At 43.1% G+C, this 26277-nt stretch overlaps 1 protein-coding gene across 23 annotated transcripts in view; it reads left to right on the top strand.

The window, feature by feature from the left end:
- LOC309611857 (uncharacterized protein) overlaps window positions 1–26277 on the top strand; it is a 112999-nt gene that overhangs the window by 24376 nt on the left and 62346 nt on the right. The window contains exon 3 of one of the 23 annotated variants that reach the window (XM_082356831.1): window positions 2440–2459. The exons of the other annotated variants lie outside the window; for them this stretch is intronic. Coding sequence (XP_082212957.1) covers window positions 2440–2459 — 20 coding nt within the window. The remainder of the gene's footprint in view (window positions 1–2439; window positions 2460–26277) is intronic. 23 annotated transcript variants of the gene reach the window in all.

A 26277-nucleotide genomic window follows, 5' to 3' on the forward strand; every position in this document is an offset into this window, starting at 1 on the left:
GACAGAGAGTGGACCAGACAGGCTAGCTCTGAGAAGAGAAGGGCTGATCTAAGCTCAGTTCCTTCTCCCAAGTTCAACAGTCATATAATTCACAAGACTTCCTGAGGGGATGTTGAGTGAGGGGAAGATGAGAGACCAGGAGTGATTCTGCTGACGCATCCCCAAACAGAGGAGCCATGGGTACTTTAGTCCACGGGTTGACAGATTTTTTCTGTTAACGGCCAGGTAATAAATACATTAGGTTTTGCTAACCACAGAGATAGGTAGGTCCAAGAGGGGAACAGGGACCAGAGGGGCCAGACAAGAGCTATTGCCTCCTAGGACACTTGGGAGAACAAGGGTTTTTAGAACTAAAGCAGAGGGGGAGGCAGGGCAAGGTGAGACTTTTAGAGAAAGCTAAGGAGAAAATGCCTTTAGCCAGGAATGAGATGAGCTCAGGTAACCGGTGGGAAGTACCAAATCCAAGGGCTCTCTGAGACATCTCATACAGGTCTCCAAGCTACATACTTACCCCCGGTGGGTCTGTAACTGCCTGGCTCTGCTGGGTCCTGTCAGCGCTCTATCATTCATCTAGATAAAGGGATCTGCCCCTGGAGTTTGGATAATACACCTAAATTGCATCCCAGGGAATGAACAGGCATCATTTTGAAACTGGATCCTTTAGCTACAATTGAGTGTCTGTTTCGTTGAGGGGGAAACAAGACTTACTGAAAGAACCCAGTTCAACCAACTTTGCTGTTTTGGGGGTAAGTATAGTAGGCAGTCTAAATATATTTTTGCCTATGATAGCTTTTTCATTATATATTTCATTCTTTGGGATTTAAATCACTTTAAATTTTTATTTATTTAAATTCGAAGTATACAGATGAACAGATTAGTGTATTGACTAGATGAAGAACCAGGATCACAGAACAGCTGGGGAGCTGGTGACAGAAATGTACATGGAGCTTGGTCTCCAGGTTCTAATCTCCTATTAAGACTCCCTTACAGCAGTGATTCTCAAATGCTGCGATGGATAGGGATGGGTAGAGGGGCACTGTGTAGTTTGAAAAAGCTCTTATCCCTCCCACTTGAAATTCACTGATCTACAATCCATCTCATTTTACCTTGGGTCTTCTTGAAACCTCTTCAAAAAAGCAAAACAAAACATGAGTTTTACAACTCAAGCTGGAAGATGGTTCTCCTTATTTAGAAGTGGCCAGCAGAAAAGCTATAAAGAACAGAATGATTCCTGCATCAGCAAACCCTATGAGCTTGGATGATACAAACCAAGAGCCTGTGCCTGGGATCAGCCTTGTACACTGGCAATAAATCACAAGATACAACCATTTTAAGGCCTCTCTTTTCCAAAACAAGAGAGGAGTATGTCTCAGACTTGTATCCGTTTCAAAAGGATCAAAGACAAGTAAATTCTTTTAGAATTTGAATCTGTGGAAAGTAACTTGAGTAAGATGACAAAACCATTCTCCACCAAATGAGGGTGAATTGAAGGGGTACTGCACTTTCAAAACACACCCATACCAACCCCCCAGCCCCCATGGATAAAATGTAACTGTGGGACTTTAGGTAGGTTAATAACATAAGGAAAACGTTTCGAGAAGCCTGGAAGAGACAGACTGATCCTGGCCTCAGCATTGGAGAAAGTCTATCGCTGCATCAGTGTAGCTGTTAAACACTTCATCTGAAATAATATGAAACCTAGAGTCATCAGCCAGATGTAGAAAACAAATTTATGGTTACCGGGCAGGGGGTGGGTAGTAAAGGGGCAGTGGAGGAGGGATAATTTGAGAGATTGGGATTGACATATACACACTACTATATATAAAATAGATAACTAATAAGGACCTACTGTATAGCACAGGGAACTCTACTCAATACTCTGTCATGGGCTATACGGGAAAGAAAATCTGAAAAAGAGTGGATATATGTATATGTATAACTGATTCACTTTGCTGTATACCTGAAACTAACACAACATTGTAAGTCAACTATACTCCAACAGCACCAAAAAAAACTAGAATCATGTACATTTTACAGTTTGAATGTACCATAGAGAAGTTATCCAGATGAAGAAACTGAATCCCTCTTCTGGACTCAAAATCTGTGGGCTGGGCTGGAACAGGAACCTCATGCATGCCTCTAGCAGAGAGCATATATCACACGGTATTCCCATTGTCTGAATTCTCTAGACTGGGCTTCTTGACCCCAAAGACTGTATTCTTCATCTTTGAATTCCTAACATCAAGCACAGTGTCTGACAGTAAGTGTCCACTGATACTTGTTAAACCAATCAGAATAAACAAGAGTGTAAGTCCTAGGGCAACAGAGGGAAGAAAAAAAACTGAGAGGAAAAATCTTTCTCTGATCTCCCAGGGCATGGCAGGGCAAAGTTACCCAAAAAACCAAAAGTGAGCTTGACCTCAGTGTGTCTTTTTTAAGGTGAACACCCCAAGTCACAGGTAAGCATTTGCTAGACTGCCCAGAGCTATCACTTCCATCATTGCTATTAACAACATGGCTTGCTTATTTTGTCTTACTGGAGTATTAGAATGAGTTCACTGACAATTAAGTTCCCTGCTTTAATTATGGCAGAAATAAAAATTAGGCAGACAATTGCCTTTGATTCAAGTATCTCAGAAATGTTTTACTTTTGAAGTCTGAAGTGTTAAGGGTAGAAAAAAACAAGCCTCTTGTTTGAAGTTAAAAGTACAGGTTATCTCCTCATGGAAAAAAGATTAAATGTAATTCTATGTACCTTATGATTATAATGGTTCATCAGATTTAGTAACTGTTGAGAAACAATCATATCTTTTCTGTATCTTAATTATTTGGTTCTTTTCTCTGCAAAGACTAAAAATACATGAACCCTTAATTTCAATGGCACAAAGTATTGTGCACTGCATATTTGTAAGCTAGCCACAGGACAAAGGGAAGCCATAAAGAATTAAACATTACATTCTCTTAAGAAAGATTTTCTTTCAGTATTACATAAATAGCTTTGTGCTTTTCCATTTTCTTTTTGAAACCAAGTAACCCTTTGACATTTCAAAGTGAAATAACCATACACACAGTTTTTATATAGAGGCTAAGATGACTTTCTTTTTTTAAAGAACTAAGTGTAATTAACCACACATGGCATATTATTCATTGTCCTATGACCTTTGTAATTTAATTTCATATTCTGAAAATATTTGCTTCTAAATTTAGTCAGGAAAATGAGGGAATGTCATGGTTGCTTTGCTGGCTGTACATTACAAGGGATTATACCTAGAAGAATTTTCAAATGTGGGTGTTTAAAAAATGTATGTTGTTTGTCTGCTTTGGCATGTAAAGTTTAATAAAGCCTAGTAATTTGGATTTATAGAGAGACTACCCACCCAAAGTCCTGAAAAATTCTAAGTAACTGTAAAGGCTAATGCCTGGTAGGGTCAAGGAAAGGAAGTAGACCGGGCAAGGGCACCAGTGGAGACCCACGTACCCTATGTTCACATATTTAAAAGCTGTAAAAAAAAAAAAAAAAAAAGGCTAAAAACTGTTAAATAAGATTGTCCTATCCTTCTGTCTTGACAAATCAATGACAAAATCCCAAAACACTGATAAAGCTGTAGTCTCAGTATGATGAAAGGTAGCAGAATATCCAAGCTGGCTGAATTTAATTGTTGCACATGTTTGGATGAGCTAATGACATTTTGTATGAGTGACAAAAGACTTAAATAATTCATAAATCATTCATTTATTCCACAACATTTTCTTCATTTCAGCAAAATCACTGATTATGTTCTTAAAGATTTTCGTGTAATGTATTCAATCGACAGTAATAACAAAGTAAAAATAAAGTGTAATTATATTCAAAATGTTTAAAATTTGAGTATATTTTTATCAAAATGTAAGTTAAGTGAATGTACATTTTAAATTATAATTACTTTGAATATTTTCAAAAAGTTATTGCTTTAAAATATTTGTATTATCTATTAAAATTAAAGGCAAAATAAAAACAAATACATGAATACACCAACATTTTAAATAAAGATTATTTAAATATAGCTGAACTTTAAATTTAACTCTATTTGATTAAATCTTATTAAATATATTTATAAAATTAAATTATTGCAATTCTCATTTTTAATATCTATCTAGTCAATATAGAGAATCAGTATTATGTTTCATGCATGCTACATCCACATATTTACATTTTAAAAGTAATATGAATGGTTTGCTATTGTGAAATATCCTCAGTCACCTGTGCAATTATTGCAAATACATCTAATTCTCAAGTACCTCCAGGATTATGAGATGGAACACAAAGAGAAGAAAGAAAAGGGATTCTCAGCACTCCTGGCTAATGATACTTTGTTACGCAAGAACCTATTGCATTCATACTCTTTGAAAAGAAAGATTTGACAACTTAATTCATTTGTCTTTTCTTATCTAAGAGCTTCTGTCACTCAAATCTTTCCAGAGTAGTTTTTATTTCTAATATGGGCAGCAACACAACCCACAAACCTTTTGTTTTGAAGACATAAGGCAAAAGAGGTACAGAACTGCTCCCGTGAGTTCAGGATGGTGTTATCTCAAGAAGAAATATTTAGGGTAATGGGTCACATTTGAACCAGCATGAAGTGCTGGATCTGTGGGGCCAGAGGCCTGGCCTTTAATCAAGTTAGTGTGTGTGTGTGTGTGTGTGTGTGTGTGTGTGTGTGCGTGCATGCGTGTGTCTGTGTGTGTGTTAAATACTAGGTGCAGGTCAGGGGGCTCTGCTCTCTGGGTATCGGGGAAATTCAGGAGAAATCATGCTATAAAGCACCTCTGGTGTCAGAATTCAGAAGCACATATTTATGTGATAGAGATCCTGCTTTAATTAGCAAATTACAAATAACATTTATGTCAAAAATCTACTTCCCATTTTGCTGTGAGCATAGTTCTTTTTTCTTTTTCTTTTCTTCCTTCCTCCCTGCTCCCCCTCTTTCTTTCCTTCTCTCCCACTGTCCCCTATGTATTGACAGCACAAATCTAAACTGGTCTGGGATATATAAGTCAATTTGCATTCTGAACTTGGTGCTAGAATTCTGGGTTTTTTAGCAGTCTTACTGAGATATAATTCACATACCATACATTTTTATCCATTTTAAGGGTATATGTCAATTTTTTAAAATTTATCAATTTCTTTCTTTAATGGCACGTGATTTTTTAATTGAAGTATAGTTAATTTACAATGTTGTGTTAGATGTCAATTTTTTTTTGTTTATTTGCAGAGTTGCTCAGCCATCACCACAATCAACTTTAGAACCTTTTCCTTATCCCAAAAAGAAACTGTGTAGCCATTAGCAGTCACTTCCTATTTCCCCCCAGACTCCTCTTCCATCCTTCTCCCTTCCATCACCTCCCCAGCCCTAGGTAACCACAAATCTACTTTCTGTCTCTATAGATGTGCCTATTCTGGACATTTCATATAGTTGGCATCCCACAATATGTGGTCTTTTGTGACTGGCTTCTTTCACTTACAGGGTTTTCAAGGTTCACCCGTGTTGTAACATGTCTTAGGACTTCATTCCCTTTTGCTGCTGAATAACATCCCATTGTATGTATATATCACATTTTGGTTTTTTTGGCTGCACCACGAGGCATGCGGGATCTTAGTTTCCTGACCAGGGATCGAACCCGCACCCCCTGCAGTGGAAGCGTGGAGTCTTAACCGCTGGACTGCAAGGGAAGTCCCACTACATTTTATTTAGCCATTCATCAGTTGATGGACATTTGAATTGTTTCCAATGAACATTTGAGTTGTTGGTTATTATGAATAATGCTGCTATGAACATTCGTGTACAAGTTTTTGTGTGGACGTATGTTTTCATTTCTCTTGGGTATATACCTAGGAGTGAAATTGCTGAGTCATATGGTAACTCTATGTTTAACATTTTGAGGAATTGCCAGACTGCTTTCCAAAGAGGCTATACCATCTTAAATTCCCACCAGTAATATATGAAGGTTCTGATTTCTCCACATCCTTGTCAACACTCATTAGTGTCTATCTTTTTTGTTATAGCCATCCTAGTGAGTGGGAAGTGGTACCTCATTGTGATTTTGCTTTGTATTTCTCTAATGGCTAATGATGTTGATATTTCTTTTTAATTGGCTATTCCTGAAGAGAGAGAAAACAAAAATCTTTGTAAGCAGCCTCCTCAGTGCCACGCTCATGGTGTTTAGATATAAACCAAATCATAGAATGAAAGTGTTAGAAGGGACCTTAGACCCAGGGCAGGCTCCTGCTTTGCAACCCAGCTCACCTGTGGTTCTTCCACTGTCAGAAAGTTCTGATCTTTAGCATCTTTAGTGAGATCTTTTTTTTTAATCCGAAACTTTTTTTTTCCTGAAAATTTTAGTTTCTGGGCCTAGCTTTGCTCTCTGAAGCAAGGTAAGCTTTGTCTTCACCCCAGGATCCATCTCCTTCATTTGACTAAACCCATCTACATATTTTTAAAGACAAGCTTTGTCAGTCCACTAAGTTGTTGCCTTTTCCTTTTCCCTTTTGGGTTAATGAACGCAGCCTGAGGCTGGTATTGCAGATGTGGCCACCCTTTCAGGCTCAGACAACTCAGCAGGGATCCTCATGGAGAGCCCTTAGGCCAGAAGGGTACAGACCAAAATCTGGGCAGGGGGGCATATGTAACTTGAAGAAACATTCTGAAATCACCTTGCTTTGGTTTTAGTTACTATTTTTATTTTGAAGTTTCATATAACTTTAAGAGGGGGTATGTGATTTTTATGTTTACTGAGAGGGAATAAAGCTTGAAAGGTGTTGAGGATGCAGTCTATACAAACAGACTGGTCCTCCTGCCTTCTGTATAAAAAAAGATACTTTGAGCTCATTTCCCTCAACCTGACACACAATGAAAAGGCAGCTGCGATTGCTGCATGAGTGTGTGACTGTAAGTGTGTGTACCTGTCCATGTGTCTGTCTGTTAGCTCCAGGTCTGCTGGGAACCTGGTGTTCCCTCTCTGATTCATCACATCGTTAGTTCTCTCTCTTTAGACCTCTCAAGGATTCTGTCTCCTGCGTTTGCTCAGACTCTGGAACTCTGTGGGCAAAATGTCCTAAGCTAATTTCCCTTATTTCATATTCCTAATCCCCCATTCTTCCTCATCCAAACTGATGATTTTTCTCTAGAAGACACTGTGCCCCATTCTCCCTTTCTTAGAGAGACCTCATCTTTCTCTTGCTCTCTGCCACCACCTCTGGAGCCTGGACTGTTGCACTGGCCTCCCTTCTCTCTCTAGTCTTTCTACTCTGCCATTGCCAACAGCTGCCACACTGATTTCTGGAAGCACAAGATCCCCACCCTCCACTCCATAGCTTGGAATGGAATTAGAGGCCCTTCAGAATCTGAACTTCTCACCTTCGGCAGGGGGCACGTCTTTCTCCCTTGGCATGGCTCCAGCCCAGTGACCTAGCAGCTACAAGTGGCCTTCATGGGTGGGTGACTGGATCCCAGGAATAGTTCACTGAATTCCTTTCTTTTCCTGGGATGCACAGAGCTCATGCTCCTCTCAAAGGCTTTGCTTTGGGCTGGTCCCTCTGGTTGGAGCACTCTTCCAAGTGTTCTCCCCTGGGCTCAGTCTTTTTCATGATTCTGATGTCAGCTCAGATAACACTTCCTCTGAGCCACCTTCTCTGGCAGGCCTCAAAGGGAACTTGGTGACAGAAAGGATTTCTTCTGGGGCTTCCCTGGTGGCGCAGTGGTTGAGAATCTGCCTGCCAATGCAGGGGACACGGGTTCGAGCCCTGGTCTGGGAAGACCCCACATGGCGCGGAGCAACTAGGCCCGTGAGCCACAATTACTGAGCCTGCGCGTCTGGAGCCTGTGCTCCGCAACGGGAGAGGCCGCGACAGTGAGAGGCCCGCGCACCGCGATGAAGAGTGGTCCCCACTTGCCGCAACTGGAGGAAGCCTTCGCACAGAAACGAAGACCCAACACAGCCAAAAAAATTAATTAATTAAAAAAAAAAGGATTTCTTCTGCTTTGTTCACTGCAGTATTCCCAGCACCCAGAACAGTGCTGGCAGACAGCAGACACTTGGTAAATACTGGCTGAATTATTAGAATAAAGTAGTTTCTACATAAAGTACTAGGTTGCATGAATTCTGCCATTCTGTGTTGGGCAAGAAAGAAACTGAGGAATGAACAAAGAAAGGAGAAACCAACAAGGGAAGAGGGGAAAATAGCTCCTTATAGGGCAGAGGACAAACCTGGATAGCTGGAGAGAAAATAGGGCACAGGGTTCAAGGCCTGTTCTTCACTTTCTCTGATGTGGAGAATGCTTTCTGCTATGATTAAAGCAAAAGCCAGGCTTAACTTGCAGAAAAGGACATTTTTGAAGAAACCAGAAAAGGAAACAATCCCTCCCCACATCCCTCTTGCCTCTCCTGATTTTCCGGTTTTCATCACCAAAATTAAAAATGGGTATATAAGTGTTAATTCTCACCACATATTAGATAATTCCTTAGTTAAAAATATCAGCAAAAAATGGGGTCCAAATTCAAAGGACACAAATTCTCCGAATTATATGAAATTTTAAAAAGCAGTTCCTTCTAAAGTGTACATCATTTCCTGAAACTTTTTGGCTACTCTTTAAGGTGTTTTGCTCATGATTGGCTGACAATATATAAAGAAACTGACAATATATAAAGGACGTTCCCAACTCAGAACCCCATTGTGCAACTATTCTGGATATTTTGTCAAACTGGATCTTCTGCTTCCTTTGCCAACTGAGATCAAATGGATGCATTAGGTCATGACATTAATATGAAATCGTTTCCACACTTGTTTTTCTTTCTCCATTCTTGCTCTCTTCTTATTATGTGTAACAAGTCAGATTGTAATTTTGAAAGTGAGGAACTAAGGCAGCCTGCTAGCACTCTGAGGCTGAGCAATGCTGCTGATCTTGTTTAGACCTTTCAGTCACAGCCGAAGGGTGTTATCCACATGATTGTTTAGGATGTGCCATCATCCAAGGCTAAAATGACATCACCAGAGTGAATTACTCTGGGACTTTGCAAATCTGCAGTGCAGGATTTGCCAGGGAAAATGAAACCATTAGTTCTTTTTACTCCTTCCATCCCCCATGTAAGTAAGTATTCTTTTTCTAGTGGCTTCGGTTTTATGCTGAAGAGGAACTTGGTCTAGTTCTTTCTGGTACATGAAAGTGTCAAACAAAGGCTTCATCAATGTAATTATGCAGTGCTTTTAGACCTCTGTACATGCTATGTTTTCTCACCTCTGGATTTGATGCATTATGTTTCCTCTGTCTGGCATGTTCTTCTCCCTGGCCCTCTCCCCCTTTCTTTCTGGCAAACTCCTATTTATCCTTTAAGACCATTTCAAATGACTCCTTCTAGGTAAATTTTAAGTACATACACATTTAGAGTTGTTACATCTACCTGATGAATTAACACTTTTATCAAAATGTAGTGACTCACTTTATCCCTAATAATACTTTTTGTCTTAAACTCATTTGTATGATATAAGAGCCACATTAGCTTTTATTTATTTATTTATTTTGGTGAGTATTTGACAGCTTTATATTTTTTCATACTTTTTTCTGTCCTTCTGAATCCTTACAGTTTAACAAGTCTTTTATAAAAATATATTTGGATTTATAATATTTTTCAATCTAATATTTTCTCTATTTTTAATAGGTCAGTTTAATCCATTTACATTTATTGCAATTACTGATACATTTGGATTTATTTCTGTGATCTCATTTTGTGCTTCCTATTTGTACTGCTTTTTCACTGCTTTCTTCTCTCCCAGTTTTCCAAATGTTAAACTTTGTGATTCTTCCTTTTTCACAAACACGTTTGATGGGCTACCCATACATGATTGAACCAGTAGGTTTCTGTCTTGTTTCTTCGAGTTTCTTTTTTTTTTTTAACATCCTTATTGGAGTATAATTGCATTACAATGGTGTGTTAATTTCTGCTTTATAACAAAGTGTATCAGCTATATGTATACATATATCCCCATATCTCCTCCCTCTTGTGTCTCCCTCCCACCCTCCCTATCCCACCCCTCTAGGTGGTCACAAAGCACCCAGCTGATCTCCCCGTGTGATGCAGCTGCTTCCCACTAGCTATCTGAGTTTCTTCTAAGAAGGCAAATGAGAAGATTCTAGTGGATGTTTATAACTACTCATTGCATCATCAGGAAAGAAGAATAGCTATGAGGAGACTTGGTGAAAATCTTTAGTCCTTAACAATTTGCACTGGGGACTAAAGCAGTTTAGCAGCCAAGTAGCTAGTTTTCGAAACGATGAGTCAACAGTGTGCAATGTTGGATAGAGAAAGGTGGAATCTGTGTAAAGTATCTGCTTCCAGTGTGAGGATGGTACCTAAGGAGCAAATCCTTGTGTGTCTGGCATACCTATACTGCTGTGTGCTGAGACTGTGTGAGGAGGCGAGCCTCCTATGATTTGTCTCTGTTCAATCACTTGTAAAACCCTCATTCACTTGGTGTGTCATTATCATACTTGGCCTCTCTTGGCTAGAAATCAATCACAAACAAAACATAGTGAGCCATTAAATTGCAACAGGACTCAGTTATAATTGGACTGCCTGACGATCCAGAATATGCTTATATCTATTTTTAAGATTATAATTTAAATAAAAATACATATATTTTTTAACATACTTGAAGCAAGTTTTACTTTGTGGTGTCTTTTCTGGAAATTTTTTAATTGGGAAAAACAAGTATAGCAAAGCAGTTAATAGTCTGGAATTTGGGGTTTGATACAGACTGAGATTTGAATCCTGATTCTTCCATGTACTAGCCATGTGATCTAAGGCAAATTACTTAAGCAAGCTAAACTTCAGTCTCCTCATATTCTAAGTGAGGTTAATGATAAATCTATACATAGAGTTGTGAGAATTTAATAAATTAAAACACAATAAATTATAAGGTCTTTGGCATAAAGTGGTACTAGAAAAAGTAGTAGTTATTATCATGATTATTATTTTTTTAAAATAAGGAGCATCTTGGAGGCATTCCTTCTTCAACTCTTTGTCCCTCAACTTGGAGTAATAGGTGGAGGATAGGAGCTGAAACTAGATGGTCTCTTTGCCTCTCGGATTTAACGGGCTGAGTATGGTGGAAATCCCTTTGAACTTTAAAATGCCCCGAAGGGTGTCAGGAGTATGACTTATACCCTCATGTGTGCCATCCTAAGTTAACAGACATCAAGGGTGTTGATAAACTCTTTGTTTCAGCAAATGTGACCTCCTTAATAAGGCTAACCTGATTTCATGCCCTCAAATCCTGATCTCCCCTCCAAATCCAGTTAGAAAGCTATCAGGCACCACACAGTAGCCAATCCTCTCAGTCTCAGGAATCCTTACTCCAAGGGCTAGGGGGAATCCTGTCCTGAAATGCTGATATAGAATTGAGATTGCATTTTCCTATACAAACATGATTATTTGTAGCTGATATGTACCACTGAGCTCAGTACTATTAACAATGGATAAAATAAGACCTTTAGGACCTACCTGAGATCCTAACCTGTTTAAATAATATGTTTCCCTATGGGAAATGTGTTCTCAGTTCTAAATAATTGATTTGCAAGTAAAATATTGAAATATAAACCATTAGGAAAATGGGGCTGCAATCCTTCACATCTTTCTTTTTTTTTTTTTGACCACGCCGCACAGCTGGCAGGACTTTAGTTCCCCGACCAGGGAAGTGTGGAGTCCTAACAACTGGACTGCCAGGGAATTCCCCCTTCACATCTTTAGTGTAGGAAAAGGAAGAAAAATTCTGCAGACCACCCAGAGTGTAGGAACAGTTGAGCACTGTACCTTTCTCTAAACTGGATGTCAGCCAGGACAACAGATGAGCAGTTTCTTGCAAAGAGCAATGCTGGCTCCTTAGTGACCACCAGTGATGGGGACAGTGAATTAGGTTTGGTTGAATAGCCACCCCTGTTCCCTTGCTGTATCTGGATGCCTCATTATTCCTTGGAGAGTCTTTCTCAGAGGAGAGAAGACCATCTTTTTTCTCTGGGCTGTCTGGAAGTTTCTGAGTATTGCCTAGAAGGGGTCTCTGTGGCTACACTACCTTACCCTAAATTGGCCTGGCTTTAAGCAGCTCTCCAAAATCTATGCAGGATCCCTCTCTATCCTTTTGTCACTCTTGTGTCTGGCATTTGACCACCCTGGGCAAGGGTCTTCCATCAATCAGTCAGTTAACAGGCAGATGCCAAGAGTCTACTATTTATTGCTCAGAATTCCTCTAGGCTCTGTGACAGTCCAGAAAAGAAAAAGATAGAATCTCTTCTCTTAAGGCATATAAAAACTTGTTCAGGAAGCAGTATATCTGAGATGTTAAAACACAGGATTCAAGTTAGCCAGCCCTGATCTTTATCCCAGGTGTGTACCTTGGGTCTCAGTTTTTTCATCTGCAAAATGGGGATGATAAGGTAGCTATCTCATAAGGTTGTTATGAATTGTGTTGCCAAATAAAGCACTTAGCAGTGCCTGCACATAGTAAGTACTCAGTAAATGTTAGCAGTTATTATTATTTTTAATCATTATTCAGAAAGTCCCAGATGTGGTATAGACTAGTCTGGGCTGTGTAGGGACCTACTAACACTTTCCTCAATGCCCTCCTTAGTCTTCTCAGACCTGGGGGAGGAAGTAGTACTTTGCGGGTCACAGAAATGGATGGGGATGAACTGGTGGGAGAAAGGCTTTTGGGCACATTAAAGAGCTGCTGTTGACTTCCTGGCAAAGGGAGTCTGTCTGTCTTGGCTCAGTTCTGCACTGGGCTCCTTGTTGGGCTTAGAAACCAAACAACTGGAACTTCCTTTGCCCTTGAACAATTTGCTACCTAGGTGGGGATTCAAGACATAACACAAGATGCAGCTTTAATGTAATGGAGCAGAATCTTAATTAATAAGAACAAAATGATGTGGTAAAAACTCAGTATAAAGAAATGCTTATTGATAAGTCTAAATTCTGGACTCTGGGTAAAATGTTCTGAGTGTGTTAATACCACCCATAGCTCTGTGGCATCACAGCAGAGAGGCCCTTTTCTTACCCCCAGCCCCAGAACCCTGCCTCTCTGTCCCCTCTGTCGATTTCTCTTCCCAGACAAAGTGTGATCTGGACCAGCCAGTGAAACATAATTCCGAGTCCTATCCACAGCCTTCAGTGATTTTGGATGAAAGGCAAGGGTGATTTCCTAGGGGAGCCCCATGTTTGTTTTCATGTTTTAAAGCAGGGACTGGTGGAGTGATGAATGGTGAAAGCTGTTTTTTTAAAAGAGAGAGGTTGACTCTAGGTGACTCTGACGGGGCTTTTGCCGAGGATGGTGTTTACTTTGCAGGCTAATGACAGGGCTGGCTTTCTGGGAGTGTTGCAATGAAAGAGATTCAGAGGCCTCCATGGACCTCCTCTCTAGCAAGGCTGCTCCGGCTGGCATCTCGAGGGCAGTTCCACTGAGCTTGGGATTTGGATGTGAGGCACAGCTTTTGTCTGAAGATTTTTAATCAAACATCTGTGTGGTTTTGCCCTCTGGATAAATGTGTGTGTTCGGCAGCAACAACATCTCATTCTTTTACTTGATTATGCAACTCTGAGAAGAAAAGCAAAACAAAACAAAAAACATCGTTGTGATTCTATATTAGTTAAAAATATTGTTACAGAATTTGAAGGCACCATAGAAATCATCTGCAGATGTGCAAAGCTGAAGCCCAGAGAAGGCAAGTGCTTTGTCTAAGGTCGCACAGCAAATGAGTGACAGAGCTAAGAATGAAATTAGGTTTTCAGCTCTGGTCCTGTTCTCTTGTCGTTATTCTACTTCTGTTGACAAACACGGACAGTGTTTTTCTGCCTTTCGTTCAACTCTTCTTTTTTTCCCAAACCCCGCAAAGAGCCAAAATGATCAAGGAAATCCTAATTCACTTCCAAAGCCAGTTTGTTGTCTGTTGGCCATGTTGTGTGGCTTGCTGGTTCAATTAAGTTCTTCAACATTTCATATGAGAGCGTACAAATTACCACTGATTGTAAATAAATCAATTTAGATATTCAGGGTTTATAAATATAAAGAATTTTGCTGTCTCATCCTATCTCTTCCCTGGCTTTCTTCCCTCTGCCTCCCTCTGTTAAGATACTTTTTTTTTTTTTAAAGACTTCTCTTGGGATACAAATTCTGGTGAAATCCTTCACATTTTTCTTCTTTCCTGTTTTTTCTATATGATCATTGTTATAATGACCAATGTTGTAACAATTTATATTTTGCAGATTTTTTTAGTATATTAATTTTGCCCTGTAGCTTTCTCAAGTTTTCTAATGAGAAGGGGGAGGAGGGTGCAGATAGGACTAGGTAGAGAGACTTTTGAAAATGTGGGCAGGGTGTTAGTGAATGTCTGGGCACTGGAATATTTTGTGGCACGGTGGGTATTTTGAACTCTCTGGAAACTAATAAGCAAGCTCCACACACACACCTGATGGAAGTCCTCCAGACTGTGCACAACACAGAAGCCTTTGAGAAATCTGAGCTGCATCCAAGTCAAATTACAGCCTAGTGTGCTAGTGCAAATGAGAAGCAGAGAGAATCAGAGGAAATGACCCTGGTCCAGGACCCCTAGGAGACCCAGGGCTCAGTGCTGGCGCTACCACTAGTGGTAGCTTCCTTGTCTGTGGAAAGGGTTCCTAAGAGCTCCTACCTCATGGAGTTGCTTGGATGAGAAAAATAAAATGATGTATGGAAAGTGCTGAGCACAATGCCTGGCACATAATAAGCTCCTGTTACTTGTATGAGACCCCGGTGGGCTTCTGAAGAACTGGCAGGCAACTAGACAAGGTCCCTACTCGGGCAGTGAGGCACCAGGGCTATGGCCACAAGATTTGAAGTCAGACACAGCTGGGTTTAGATCCCAGCTCCAGCATTTTCTAGCTGAGTGATCCTGGGTGAGTAACCTAACTTCTTTTGGCCTCAATACCCATCTCATAGGGTTACTGCATGGATTAGGGACGCAGCTCATGTGAAGGCCCTGGCTTACTGCCTTGCATGTAGTAGCGCTCAGTAAATGGTGGTTATCGTCCTAGGTTCTTAGAGAAAGGGGCCGCAAGACACTGGAGGAGTGAGGCAGCCGAGACAGCTGATAAACTATGGGGGTTGAAAGAGCATAGGAAAGCAAAGTTAAACCCTTTGGGGCCCACGTTAGTTTCCTGTGGTTGCCATAACAAATTACCGTAAACTTGGCAGCTTAAAACAGCAGAAATTTATTCTCTCACAGTTCTGGAGGCCGGAAGTCCAAAATCAGTATCAATGGGCTGAAACCAAGGTGTCAGCAGGGCCACACTCCCTCCAGAGGCTCTAAGGGAGAATCCGTTCCTTCCTTCTTCCAGCTTCTGGTGACTGTTGACATTCCTTGGTTTATGGCTGCATTACTCCAATCTTTGCCTCTGGTTTCACATGGCCTTCTCCTGTGTGTGTCTGTGTGTGTGTGTGTGTGTGAGAGAGAGAGAGAGAGAGAGAGAGGGAGAAATAGAGAGAGAGAGAGATCTCCCTCTGTTTCTCTCTTATAGGGACACTTGCAGTGCCATTAGGGTCCACTTAGATAATGCAGGATAATCTCTCCATCTCAAGATCCTTCATTAAATCACATCTGAAAAGACCCTTTTTTCTTATAAGGTAACACTCATAGGTTCTAGGAATTAGGACCTGAGGTCTTTGGGGAGCCATGATTCTTCCTACACAGGGTTTAAGGCATCAGTGGTTGGGACAGGATTCCAGTTTGCCTTTCCCTGGAGTGATGTGGCAGGGCCAGGAGGGGAGGAGAGCTGTCACCAGGACAGAGGCAAGACAAAGCAGGGCAGAGCAGGGATGTGGGAGAGACAGGTACAGACCACACAGCAACAGGCAGGGTGACATCAGTGAGGCCGTGGGGCAAAGTGGAGCTCAGCACCAGCGTCTGGGCAGGGACATGTTAACGGCCTCCAGGAAAAGGCATGAGTCACTTGAACACCTGGCCAGGGGAAGGAAGAGACCAAGGCCTGGCTGATTGCACTGCTTGGGTTCAGAGCCTTGGTGGGCTGTACTGGGAGCCTCAGACCCGAGAGCCTGTGCCTGACCTCCCTAAACTGGGCCCAGCTGGGCCGCAGTGAACAGGACCCCATCCCTGTCCTTGGCGAGATCACATCCTAGTGGGGGAGGCAGGCATATTCAAAGTGCTCTATTAGTAATGCACATATCTCTATGGGTCTGAGAATAGTTATTCTACCTGGAGCCAGATGGTGGTGGATCTAGGAACTTTCAAAGAGACATTTGAGGTGAGTCTTCAAGTTCAAGAAGTTTTCTAGGCAGAGGTAGGCAAAGTCTGCTTGAGAGAGAAGGAGACACATGGGGTTGGGGACACCAGCTGTGACTTTGCAGGTTTCCGGATTCCACCTTCCTGAGACACATGGATCCTTTTTCAAATCTAAACAGGCAACAGAGCATCACCAGGATTTATCTTCAACTCGGAGCTGCAATATAAAACAGAACTCCAAAACTGGAGTTAGAACATGTAAGCTCAAGTCATGGCTTTTCCTTGCCCAGCTGAGTGACCTTGCGCAAACCACAAAGGCCTTCTGAGCTCCGGTGCCCTATCTGTAAAGTGAGGGTAGTAACACCTTCCTCAGAGGATTATTTTTAGGATTAAGTAAAATAATGCGAGGGAAATGGTCTAAAAATCTACATGCTGAAATAAATGTTAGCTTTACTCTTGCTGAGAGGTAAGGCAGCTTAGTCTGACAGACCATCACTGGGCAAAGGCTCTTCCTGCTGGGGATGGGACAGTAGTATTACCGAATACCTTTATGGGTGTTAAAGGCATCCCACCTTACCAGAAATTAGACTTGTTCGTTTTCTCAATTGTATTTTCTTCCTCATTCTTTCCTCCCCCTATGCTCACAGGAAAACATGCAGAAGGAATCTGTCTGGTCCTTTTGCATGTTTGTGTCTCTCAATATTGCCAGTTTGAGACTCCATACTCCTGAAAAGAAGGGGGTCTCTCAGTCGTGGTGAAGCTGTGCAACTCAGATTGGGACTTGAACCCGTGCGCTGGGACTCGAACCTGGCCAAAACCCAGACTGGGGCTTGAATTCACAGTCTTTTAATTAGAATCACTCACCGGTCTCAGGACTTACTGAAGCTCAGGTTCTTGATGTCTCACTGCAGAAAGAATTCAGCAAGAGACAGTGATATGTAAGAAGTGGATTTATTTAGAGAGAAGCACACTCCACAGAGTGTGGGCCATCTCAGAAGGTGAGAAGCCCCAAAATATGGAGTGGTTAGTTTTTATGGGCTGGGTAATTTCATAGGGCTAGTGAGTGAGAGGATTATTCCAACTATTTTGGGGAAGGGGTGGAGATTTCCAGGAATTGGGCCACCACCCACTTTCTGCTCTTTGATGGTCAGCCTGGGAACTGTCATGGCACTGGTGGGTGTGTCACTTAGCTTATGTTTATGTTATTACAGTGAGCTTATAGTGAGGCTCAAGGTCCACTGGAGGTCAGATCTTCCACCATCTTGGACCTAGTTGGTTCTAACCAGTTTTTGTCATGTCCTATGGCTATGTCATTCTTTTAAAGGTTGTGCCCTGCCCCCTTCCCTCCTGTTTCAACGGTGGCACTAATAAATACACATAGTATGAGATAGTTCCCATCTCATAGAAATGTTCCAAGGATGAAACCAGGTACTTGTAAATTACATAGCACAGTGCAGGGTTACTATTAATTGGTTTGAAAGGGAAGGATTAGGAATAAAAAGAAGCAAAAGTTATTTAGAAAGCCAGGAGATGAAATGGTGAAATCAGCATTTTCAAACTCTCCCATGATTTCCAGTGGTTGGGTCACTGGAGCAAATCCACAGCAAATTGTGATCTGATAGGAGGGCTGCTGATAAAACAGCCTTTCCCCAAAGCTATCTTTTTTCAGAGAGCCTGAAATTCCTAGAGAGCCTTTGTCTCTTGACAAAGACATTAAGTCTCTAGGAGTTCTCTGATAAAACAGAGAGGTAACACATTAAATCATTAACAGTTTTGCTCAAAATATTTAACATCAGCATTGGGAGCTGAAGGAATTAAGCACGGGACAGGTAAATTTTGACAGGGGAGGTGGAGTGGGTTGAATGGTGGCTTCCAAAAGACATGCCCACATCCTGGAACCTGTGGGTGTGACTTTATTTGGAAAAAGAGTCCCTACAAATGTAATCAAGTTAAGGATTTAGAGGTGAGATCATCAGGATTATACAGGTGGGTCCTCAATCCAAGGACAAGTGTCCTTATAAGAGACACAGAGGAAGACAGCCCTGTGAAGAGGGAGCTATGCCTGCCTCTCCTACTAGGATGTGAACTCACCAAGGACAGGGATTGGTTCCTGTTCACTGTGGCCCAGCTGGGCCCACTTTAGGGAGGTCGGGCACAGGCTCTGAGGTCTGAGGCTCACCAAGGCTCTGAACCCAAGCAGTGCAGTCAGCTAGACCTTGGACTCTTGGTCTCTTCCTTCCCCTGGCCAGGTGTTCAAGTGACTCACGCCTTTTCCTGGAGGCCGTTAACATGTCCCTGCCCAGATGCTGGTGCTGAGCTCCACTCTGCCCCACGGCCTCACTGATGTCACCCTGCCTGTTGCCGTGTAGTCTGCAACCAGCCTCTCCCACATCCCTGCTCTGCCCTGCTTTGTCTTGCCTCTGTCCTGGTGACAGCTCTCCTCCCCTCCTGGCCCTGCCACGTCACTCCAGGGAAAGGCAAACTGGAATCCTGTCCCAACCACTTGATGCCTTAAACCCTGTGTAGGAAGAATCATGGCTCCCCAAAGACCTCAGGTCCTAGTCCCTAGAACCTGCAAGTGTTACCTTATAAGAAAAAAAGACTCTTTTCAGATGTGATTTAATGAAGGATCTTGAGACGGAGAGATTATCCTGCGTTATCTAAGTGGACCCTAATGGCACTGCAAGTGTCCCTATAAGAGAGAAACAGAGGGAGATTTCTCTTTCTCTCTATTTCTCCCTCTCTCTCTCTCTCTCTCTCTCTCACACACACACACACACACACACACACACACACACACACACAGGAGAAGGCCATGTGAAACCAGAGGCAAAGATTGGAGTAATGCAGCCATAAACCAAGGAATGTCAACAGCCACCAGAAGCTGGAAGAGGCAAGGAGCAGATTTTCCCCTAGAGCCTCTGGAGGGAGTGTGGTCCTGCTGACACTCTGATTTTGGCCCACTGATACTGATTTTGGACTTCTGGTCTCCAGAACTGTGAGATAATAAATTTCTGCTGCTTTAAGCCATCAAATTTGTCATAATTCCTTACGGTAACCACAGGAAATTAAGGCAGAACTTAGGAAGGTGAGGGGAGGGTCTGAGGTGTGTACCATTGAAGGTGTTGGCTACCAGCACTTTGAGGCAGGGAGAGACACTCACTGAGAAAAGCCCACTTTCAGGTGTTGTGTCCTCCGTTTGGTCGAACCCCCGGTTTCCCTCACCTTGCTCACTCATTGGCTTCTGCTGATTTTGACAATGGCCAGTATTTATGCCGTTCTTATTGTGGGTTTGCCAAACTCTGCTCCAGGTTCTGAGCACAAGGCAGTGAACGAGGCTGGGGGATCCCTGCCATCACAGCGTTCCGGTCCTGGTCTGGTGGAAATGCACCAGCCCTCAGCCTGTGTCTTAGCCTCTGTTCTTGCTGTCATTCACACTTGGATTTAGCAGTGGGATTGCAGAGTTCTGACCTTAACCTGTTCTACTTGTTTTCAGCTTTGGCTATTTCCTGGTCCCCACTCCTCTTCCATCTACTCCTTTCATTTTCCAGGGTTGGCACTTGGCTCCTGCTATATGCCTGGCCCAGCCTGGCACTTTTGGATCAGCTGATGCCAACTGCTCCATTATCCAGCACCTCATCGTGGACCCATCCACAGTGTATGATTCTATTTTCTCGCCTGGTCTCTTAACATCCTGCTTTGCCTCCTGAGTATAACTTCACATTCGTTCTTGGAGTTTTACCACTGCTCCTGATCTCCTGGCTCTGATCCCAAATTAGATAGGTGTTAGCAATTTGCAGTTATCGACCTGCCCCACCTACCTGGATCTAGCACAGTTGGGGCACCCAGAGTAGATTAAAGAGGCCATGATGAACTGGACAAGATTTCTGTTATTGTGATCTTGAGATGAATGCCAGCCACACCAGCTGACATTTTAATTGTCACGGTGCTTCCAAAGGAGGGAACATTTGGCTGGCTTCTTTCTTATACATTGCAGCTTGGGCCAGGTTCATAATTCTACTTTGTAGACTGTAAATAATCTCTTTGTTCAAAGCAATCTGTTTATTTTGATGTGTCTAACCCAATGATCAGCATACACAGCTCTCCACAACTTTCTCTTCAGTTCATCTTTTACTCTTTCTTCTCTTTCCTAGGATAGGGTAGAAAAGGTGAAAGAGAATATTTGAAAAGTCTTAAAAAATTTTTATCGAAATATAGTTGATTTACAATGTTTTCGTTTCAGGTGTACAGCAAAGTGATTCAGTTGTACCTATATACATATATCTATTCTTTTCTAGAGTCTCTTCTATTATAGATTATTACAAGATATTGAGTATATATATATATATTTTTAATTACACTATACTAGGTGTGCTTTATTTATTTATGGCTGTGTTGGATCTTCGTTTCTGTGCGAGGGCCTTCTCTAGTTGCGGCAAGCGGGGGCCACTCTTCATCATGATGTGCGGGCCTCTCACCATCGCGGCCCCTCCCGTTGCGGAGCACAGGCTCCAGACGCGCAGGCTCAGCAATTGTGGCTCACGGGCCCATCTGCTCCGCGGCATGTGGGATCTTCCCAGACCAGGGCTCGAACCCGCGTCCCCTGCATTGGCAGGCAGACTCTCAACCACTGCGCCACCAGGGAAGCCCCTATTGAGTATATCTTGTATGCTGTATACCTGTGCTGTACAGTAGGTCCTTGTTGGTTATCTATTTTATATATAGTAGTGTGTATATTTTAATCCCAAACTCCTAATTAATCCCTCCCTTAAAAGTCTTTAAACAAAAGCAATGTGTGTCTGAAGTTTTTAATAATCAAATGTATGTCCTTTTAGAACACGTGGTGCTGGATGAACCTTGAATGTATCTTTCTGTTTATTTCTCTACAGTGTTGTGTAGCAAAGGAGTGGGAATGTGGGGGAAGAAGAGAGAAAGGAACTGACTTTCACCGAGTGCCTCTAAGTACCAGGCACTGGGGTGGGTACTTTGCAGATATTATCTCATTTAAGGCTCACAACAATCTCCAGAGTTAGGTACTATTCTCTCATTTTATAGATGAGAAAATTGAGATAGAAGGCTCAAAAGACTTGCCCAAGGTCATGAAGTTGGGATTCGGAGCTAAAACTTGAACCTGTATACTGATGTCGGTACCTGATACAAATGGAATAATAATAATGAAATACTTTTTAGAAATCAGCTAGGAACGGAACTAAAATACGTCCAGAACACTGGAGGCATATATTACCTCTTTGCTAGAACAAGGGCTGACATGGGCTTTAGAAACCTTGAATTTCTTTCTTAATGGAGACTTATAAGCGTAAAAGGAACTGCAGTTGTAGCTGGAAGTTGCCGCCTGCAGGTCTGCATTTTTAGACTCTGTCTTGCATTAATTAACATTCCCAGAGCTCTTTAAGATACAAAGATAAGAGCTGTCATAGGCGTGACATACTGCTCCCAAAGCAAGGAAACAGTCCAGAGACATCGAATGGGCCTGGCTGATGCATAGGTGTGTTCCAACAGCTTGCATGGTATAGGGAAGGCCCTATACTTTGGAGATGCACCAAAGTGAAATTCTCTGTAGGGAGATTTCAGTGCTTGGGCAGAAGGTTCTCACTCTCATTAAAATAGAAATGCTCTTTGGAGGTATTAGTGATTATCTGTTACTTTCACCTGAGTGGGAAGGAATTTCCAATTCTGTCCAGAGATCAGTTTTGGTTAGAGGAAGAGAAAACCGAAGGACCTCAGGTGCCAGGGGCTGGGAAGAGGGGCGGCATACAGAAGCAGTGAAGTCCAAGACCAACTCTACCCAATCCCATGTTTTGCTTGGGGTTGGTCCTTGGAATGAAACAGTATTTTAATTCTCCAGCTAAAGGCCCAGGTACAGGCACTAACTGCAAACAGGGACTGGAGCCTTGGAAGTAGATGGAAACTTCCAGGGAAAGAAACTATAAGCACAAAGAGTGAGCAAAGGGCAGAAAGGTATTTCAGAAATCGAGGTCAAAAGGATTTCCTAGGGCAGGGGGTGAGGATGGGGAGCCAGGAAACAACAGTAAGAGATCCACGTGTGGTGGGAAGAAGATATAGAACCATCTCATGTTTTTTGTTTGTTTGTTTTTGGTTTTTTAAAAATTATTTATTTATTTATTTATTTATTTATTTATTTATTTATTTATTTATTTATTTATTTATTTATTTATTTATTTATTTATTTATTTATTTATTTATGACTGTGTTGGGTCTTTGTTTCTGTGAGAGGGCTTTCCCTAGTTGCGGCAAGCGGGGGCCACTCTTCATCGCGGTGCGCGGGCCTCTCACTATCGCAGCCTCTCTTGTTGCGGAGCACAGGCTCCAGACGCGCAGGCACAGTAATTGTGGCTCACGGGCCTAGTTGCTCCGCGGCATGTGGGATCCTCCCAGACCAGGGCTCGAACCCGTGTCCCCTGCATTGGCAGGCAGACTCTCAACCACTGCACCACCAGGGAAGCCCCATCTCATGTTTTTTGATTGTTGGTGACAAGACACAGAAAATGCTGTGTGTTGTCCTTTTCAGCGTGATAGCCTTTACTTTCCTCACAACACCCCTGCAAAGTGGCGTTACTCATTTTACATGGGGAAGTTGAGGTTTGGAGAGTAGAAGTGCCATATTTGAGTTTGAATCTTGGCTCCAGCACTCATTTGTTGTGTGGCCTCGGAAAGTGTTTGACCTTCTCAGCCTTCTTTCCCCCTAGTTACAGAACGGGGGTGAGAGTTCCCCCCTCTTCCGTGTTTTAGAAGCTATTCATTTCACACTTAAATGCAGATGATGACAATAATGATGTATATTATAATAGTTTACATTTATTGAGTAATCACTTTGTGCCACACACTGTTCTAGGCACCTCGCATATATTAACATATGTAATCCTTACAACAACTCTGTTAGGTAGAGATGATTTGATTCCCATTTTACAGATGAGGAAACCGATGCACTGTGAAGTTAAGTAAGTTGCCCAAGGCCCCCTAGGTAGTAAGTGGGAAAGAGAGGCACAGATAAACCCCTGGGGCCTGGGTAGTGTAGATTTGCAAGGATTGGGGAAGAGCTGGCCTCGTGCCTTCACTGGGCCCTGCACAGTCTTTGCTCAACAGGTGGGAGCTCAACAGGTAACGTTGACAATGATCAGTTTCTTCTTCTAGGTCCTCCCTGTCCTGGTTGTCTCCTCCAGAAGCTTCTCTCTCTGTCTCCAGCCTTGATTTCCTTCTTGCTGGTTTTCAGCTGCAGCCCTTGTGATCCAGTTCACCTCTTCTGCCAGGCTTTCTCTCCTCAATCAGGTCTTGATTCCATCATCTGTCACCAGTCCCCACCGCCGCATGTCGACAGACTCCCAGTTTCCTGTCTTTTGCTCCTCTGGTTTCTCTGTTTCCAGGCACCCCATCACTGTGCTCACTTCTCGGGGTCTGATCCTGGGAGGCAGCTTACACTGACTTCAGCTCCCTAAACAGTTACCTCCAGGAGCACTTGGTCCAGGGAGATGTGGTCCAGGGGGATGTTCTCTGATCTGCATGTCAGAGAAGGAGGGAGGTGGGACATGATTGACCTTGAAGAGTATTATACTTTGTCTCCGAGCAACTATTATAAACGCAAAGCTGGTGTGTGCTGGGCCTGGATAGGGCAACAGAGTCCCAGGAATGTGCACCTGGAGCTCCTGGCCACAAACAGTGTGACCAGACCTGATGATGAGCCCCCTACAAGACCCCAGGCCTTGTTGCTTCAAGTTTGAGATCCAGGGGCAAATGCGTCAATTTAAGACGCTGGAAAGTAAACTGAGCCTCCACTGATGGCCTTCTTGCTGCGGTACAACTCTCTCCACCCCCGTTCTCTGAATTTTGTTTAAGAAGCTACAGGTGATAGTAGTTAAGTCATTGGACGATGAAATTGATTTAAAAAAAAAAAAGCCTCTTTGGTTACACAGGGCAAACCTGGAAGAGTAGAGATGCAGAAAAACCCACACCTCCATGGCCTGAAACACGTTAAAAGACTGATGGGAGCTTGTGACCCCACGTAGGGGAACCCCCTGTGCTCACTGGCCTGGGAGCATTGTGCGCAGCAGCCGCGGTGAGTAGCTGATGAGATGCACACGCAGCTCGCATCTCAGACACAGCCAAGGCCCTGAAGCCTCCTCTCGCTGCTGTGCTGCTGCCATTTGCACCCTGTGGGTCCTTCCTGGAGAACCCACCCTCCCCTCCTCTGGGCCTGGAGGAGGGAGCACCCTGACTGATTAACACCCACCTCCCCCAAAAGCTCCTTTTAGAGCGGGCTGTTCCATTTTCCCTGTAGCTTAGCAACCCAAGCCCCTGACAACTGATTTACTGGAAAAAAGCTTGACTTTCTCCCAGCAGGTTTTCTTTTTTCTTTCCTTCTCTTTTCTTTTCCTTCTTTTCAAATAATCAAACCTTGACTATGACCAGGTCCTTGAGGATTTCTCCCAGAGATGCTGGTGTCACCTTGCCTGGCTTGCCTGGACTCCTGCACAGACGCCAGTTTCCTCCCTGGTCTTCCAGCGTCAGGTCTCACCCCAGTCCGCCTCCATGCTGTAGCCAGATTGATCTTTCTGCAGTTCAGTTCTGATAAGCTTCCTCTCTTGTTTAAAACCCTTTGATAGCTCCCAGGAGAAATATTCCCACATGGCCCTCCAGCAATGAGCCCCGCCTGTCTATTAGATGTTACCCGTTGTCTGTCCCACCTTCACACCCTCTGCCCCACTGGATTATAACTCTTTCTTGCCTCCAGATCTTTGAATATGCTGTTAAAGCCCTACTTCTTCTTACTTAGCTGTGAAATGTTCTTCAAGATTCAACTTAAACATTGGCGCCTCTGTGAGCCTTCCCTGACCATTCCCCAGGCAGAAGTGACCACCCCTGCCTTTACTTCTGAGGGTTATATTTGGAATTGTCACTAGACTGTGAGCTCCTGGAGGGCAGGGAGTATTTCTCATCCTCCAAAATGTGGCCAGTGCCCAGCACAGTGCCTGATGCATAGAGGGTGATCCACACATAATCAAATGTGTGAATGAGGGATACTGGAAGGAAGGAAGAAAAGAAGGAAGGGAGGGAGGAGGAAGGAAGGAAGCAAGATGTCATGGAAACAAGCGAGTTTGAACATCCAGAAGGCAAGATCCAAGGGGGTAGGGAAATGGAGCCCAGAGTGACACCTGGCCACCAGGATGAAAGTGGCTTCTCTTTGATTCCCGGGTCTAAAACCTGTGGATCAAAGGCAAAGCAAGGTGGGCTTCTGGAGGCCTGGCACAGGTACATGGTAAGAGAAGATGCAAAGCCAAACCAGTTGAGCCCATTTGCTTCCGGATCTCTTGCTCTGCTCTGAATCACAGGGAGGTTGACCACTGGAGGCTCCGTGTCAGTGGCTTCTGGATGGGTTTGACCAGTCGGAGGTGTTGGTGGGAAGCTAGGGCATTTTTGGCAGTGACTCCTTTTGGGTCTCTGGTACCGGCCAGATAGGTCTGCTACTATTCCAGCTTTTGGCAGGTGACCCTCGCCCCTGGGCTCAGGTAACGCTGCCTCTCTCTCTCCTCGTCCCTCTGGTCCTTGGGAGTGATAGTTGCTTCCAGCCGCTCAGGGCTGCCTCATCATCCCCTGATAGATTTACCAGCTCCTCTGTCACTCATGTAACTAATTCTGTGCATTAAATCCCCCTCGTTGTGAGTGTTCAGTGCTTTCTGTTTTTTGGTTGGACCCTAACTAATATACCAGCTGAGTTTAGTGACCCCACTAAACTGATAGTGAGGTCACTGATGCGTACCTTGGAGGGGGTGGTATTTTTCTGTCTTTTTTCTGGTTTATGATGAGGTAAGGGTGTGCGGTGTGTATGTTTAAACCGGATGGGTGGGGGGGTTGGATGCATTTGTTTGGTCTCCAGACCACATTGCCGCTCACTTTGAGCTCTGCGGAGCCCCTGTGCACGGTCTCCATCCAGTGGTTCCAC

The sequence above is a fragment of the Balaenoptera borealis genome (genome assembly GCF_965194805.1).
Source record: "Balaenoptera borealis genome assembly, chromosome: 15".
Lineage (NCBI taxonomy): Eukaryota > Metazoa > Chordata > Mammalia > Artiodactyla > Balaenopteridae > Balaenoptera > Balaenoptera borealis.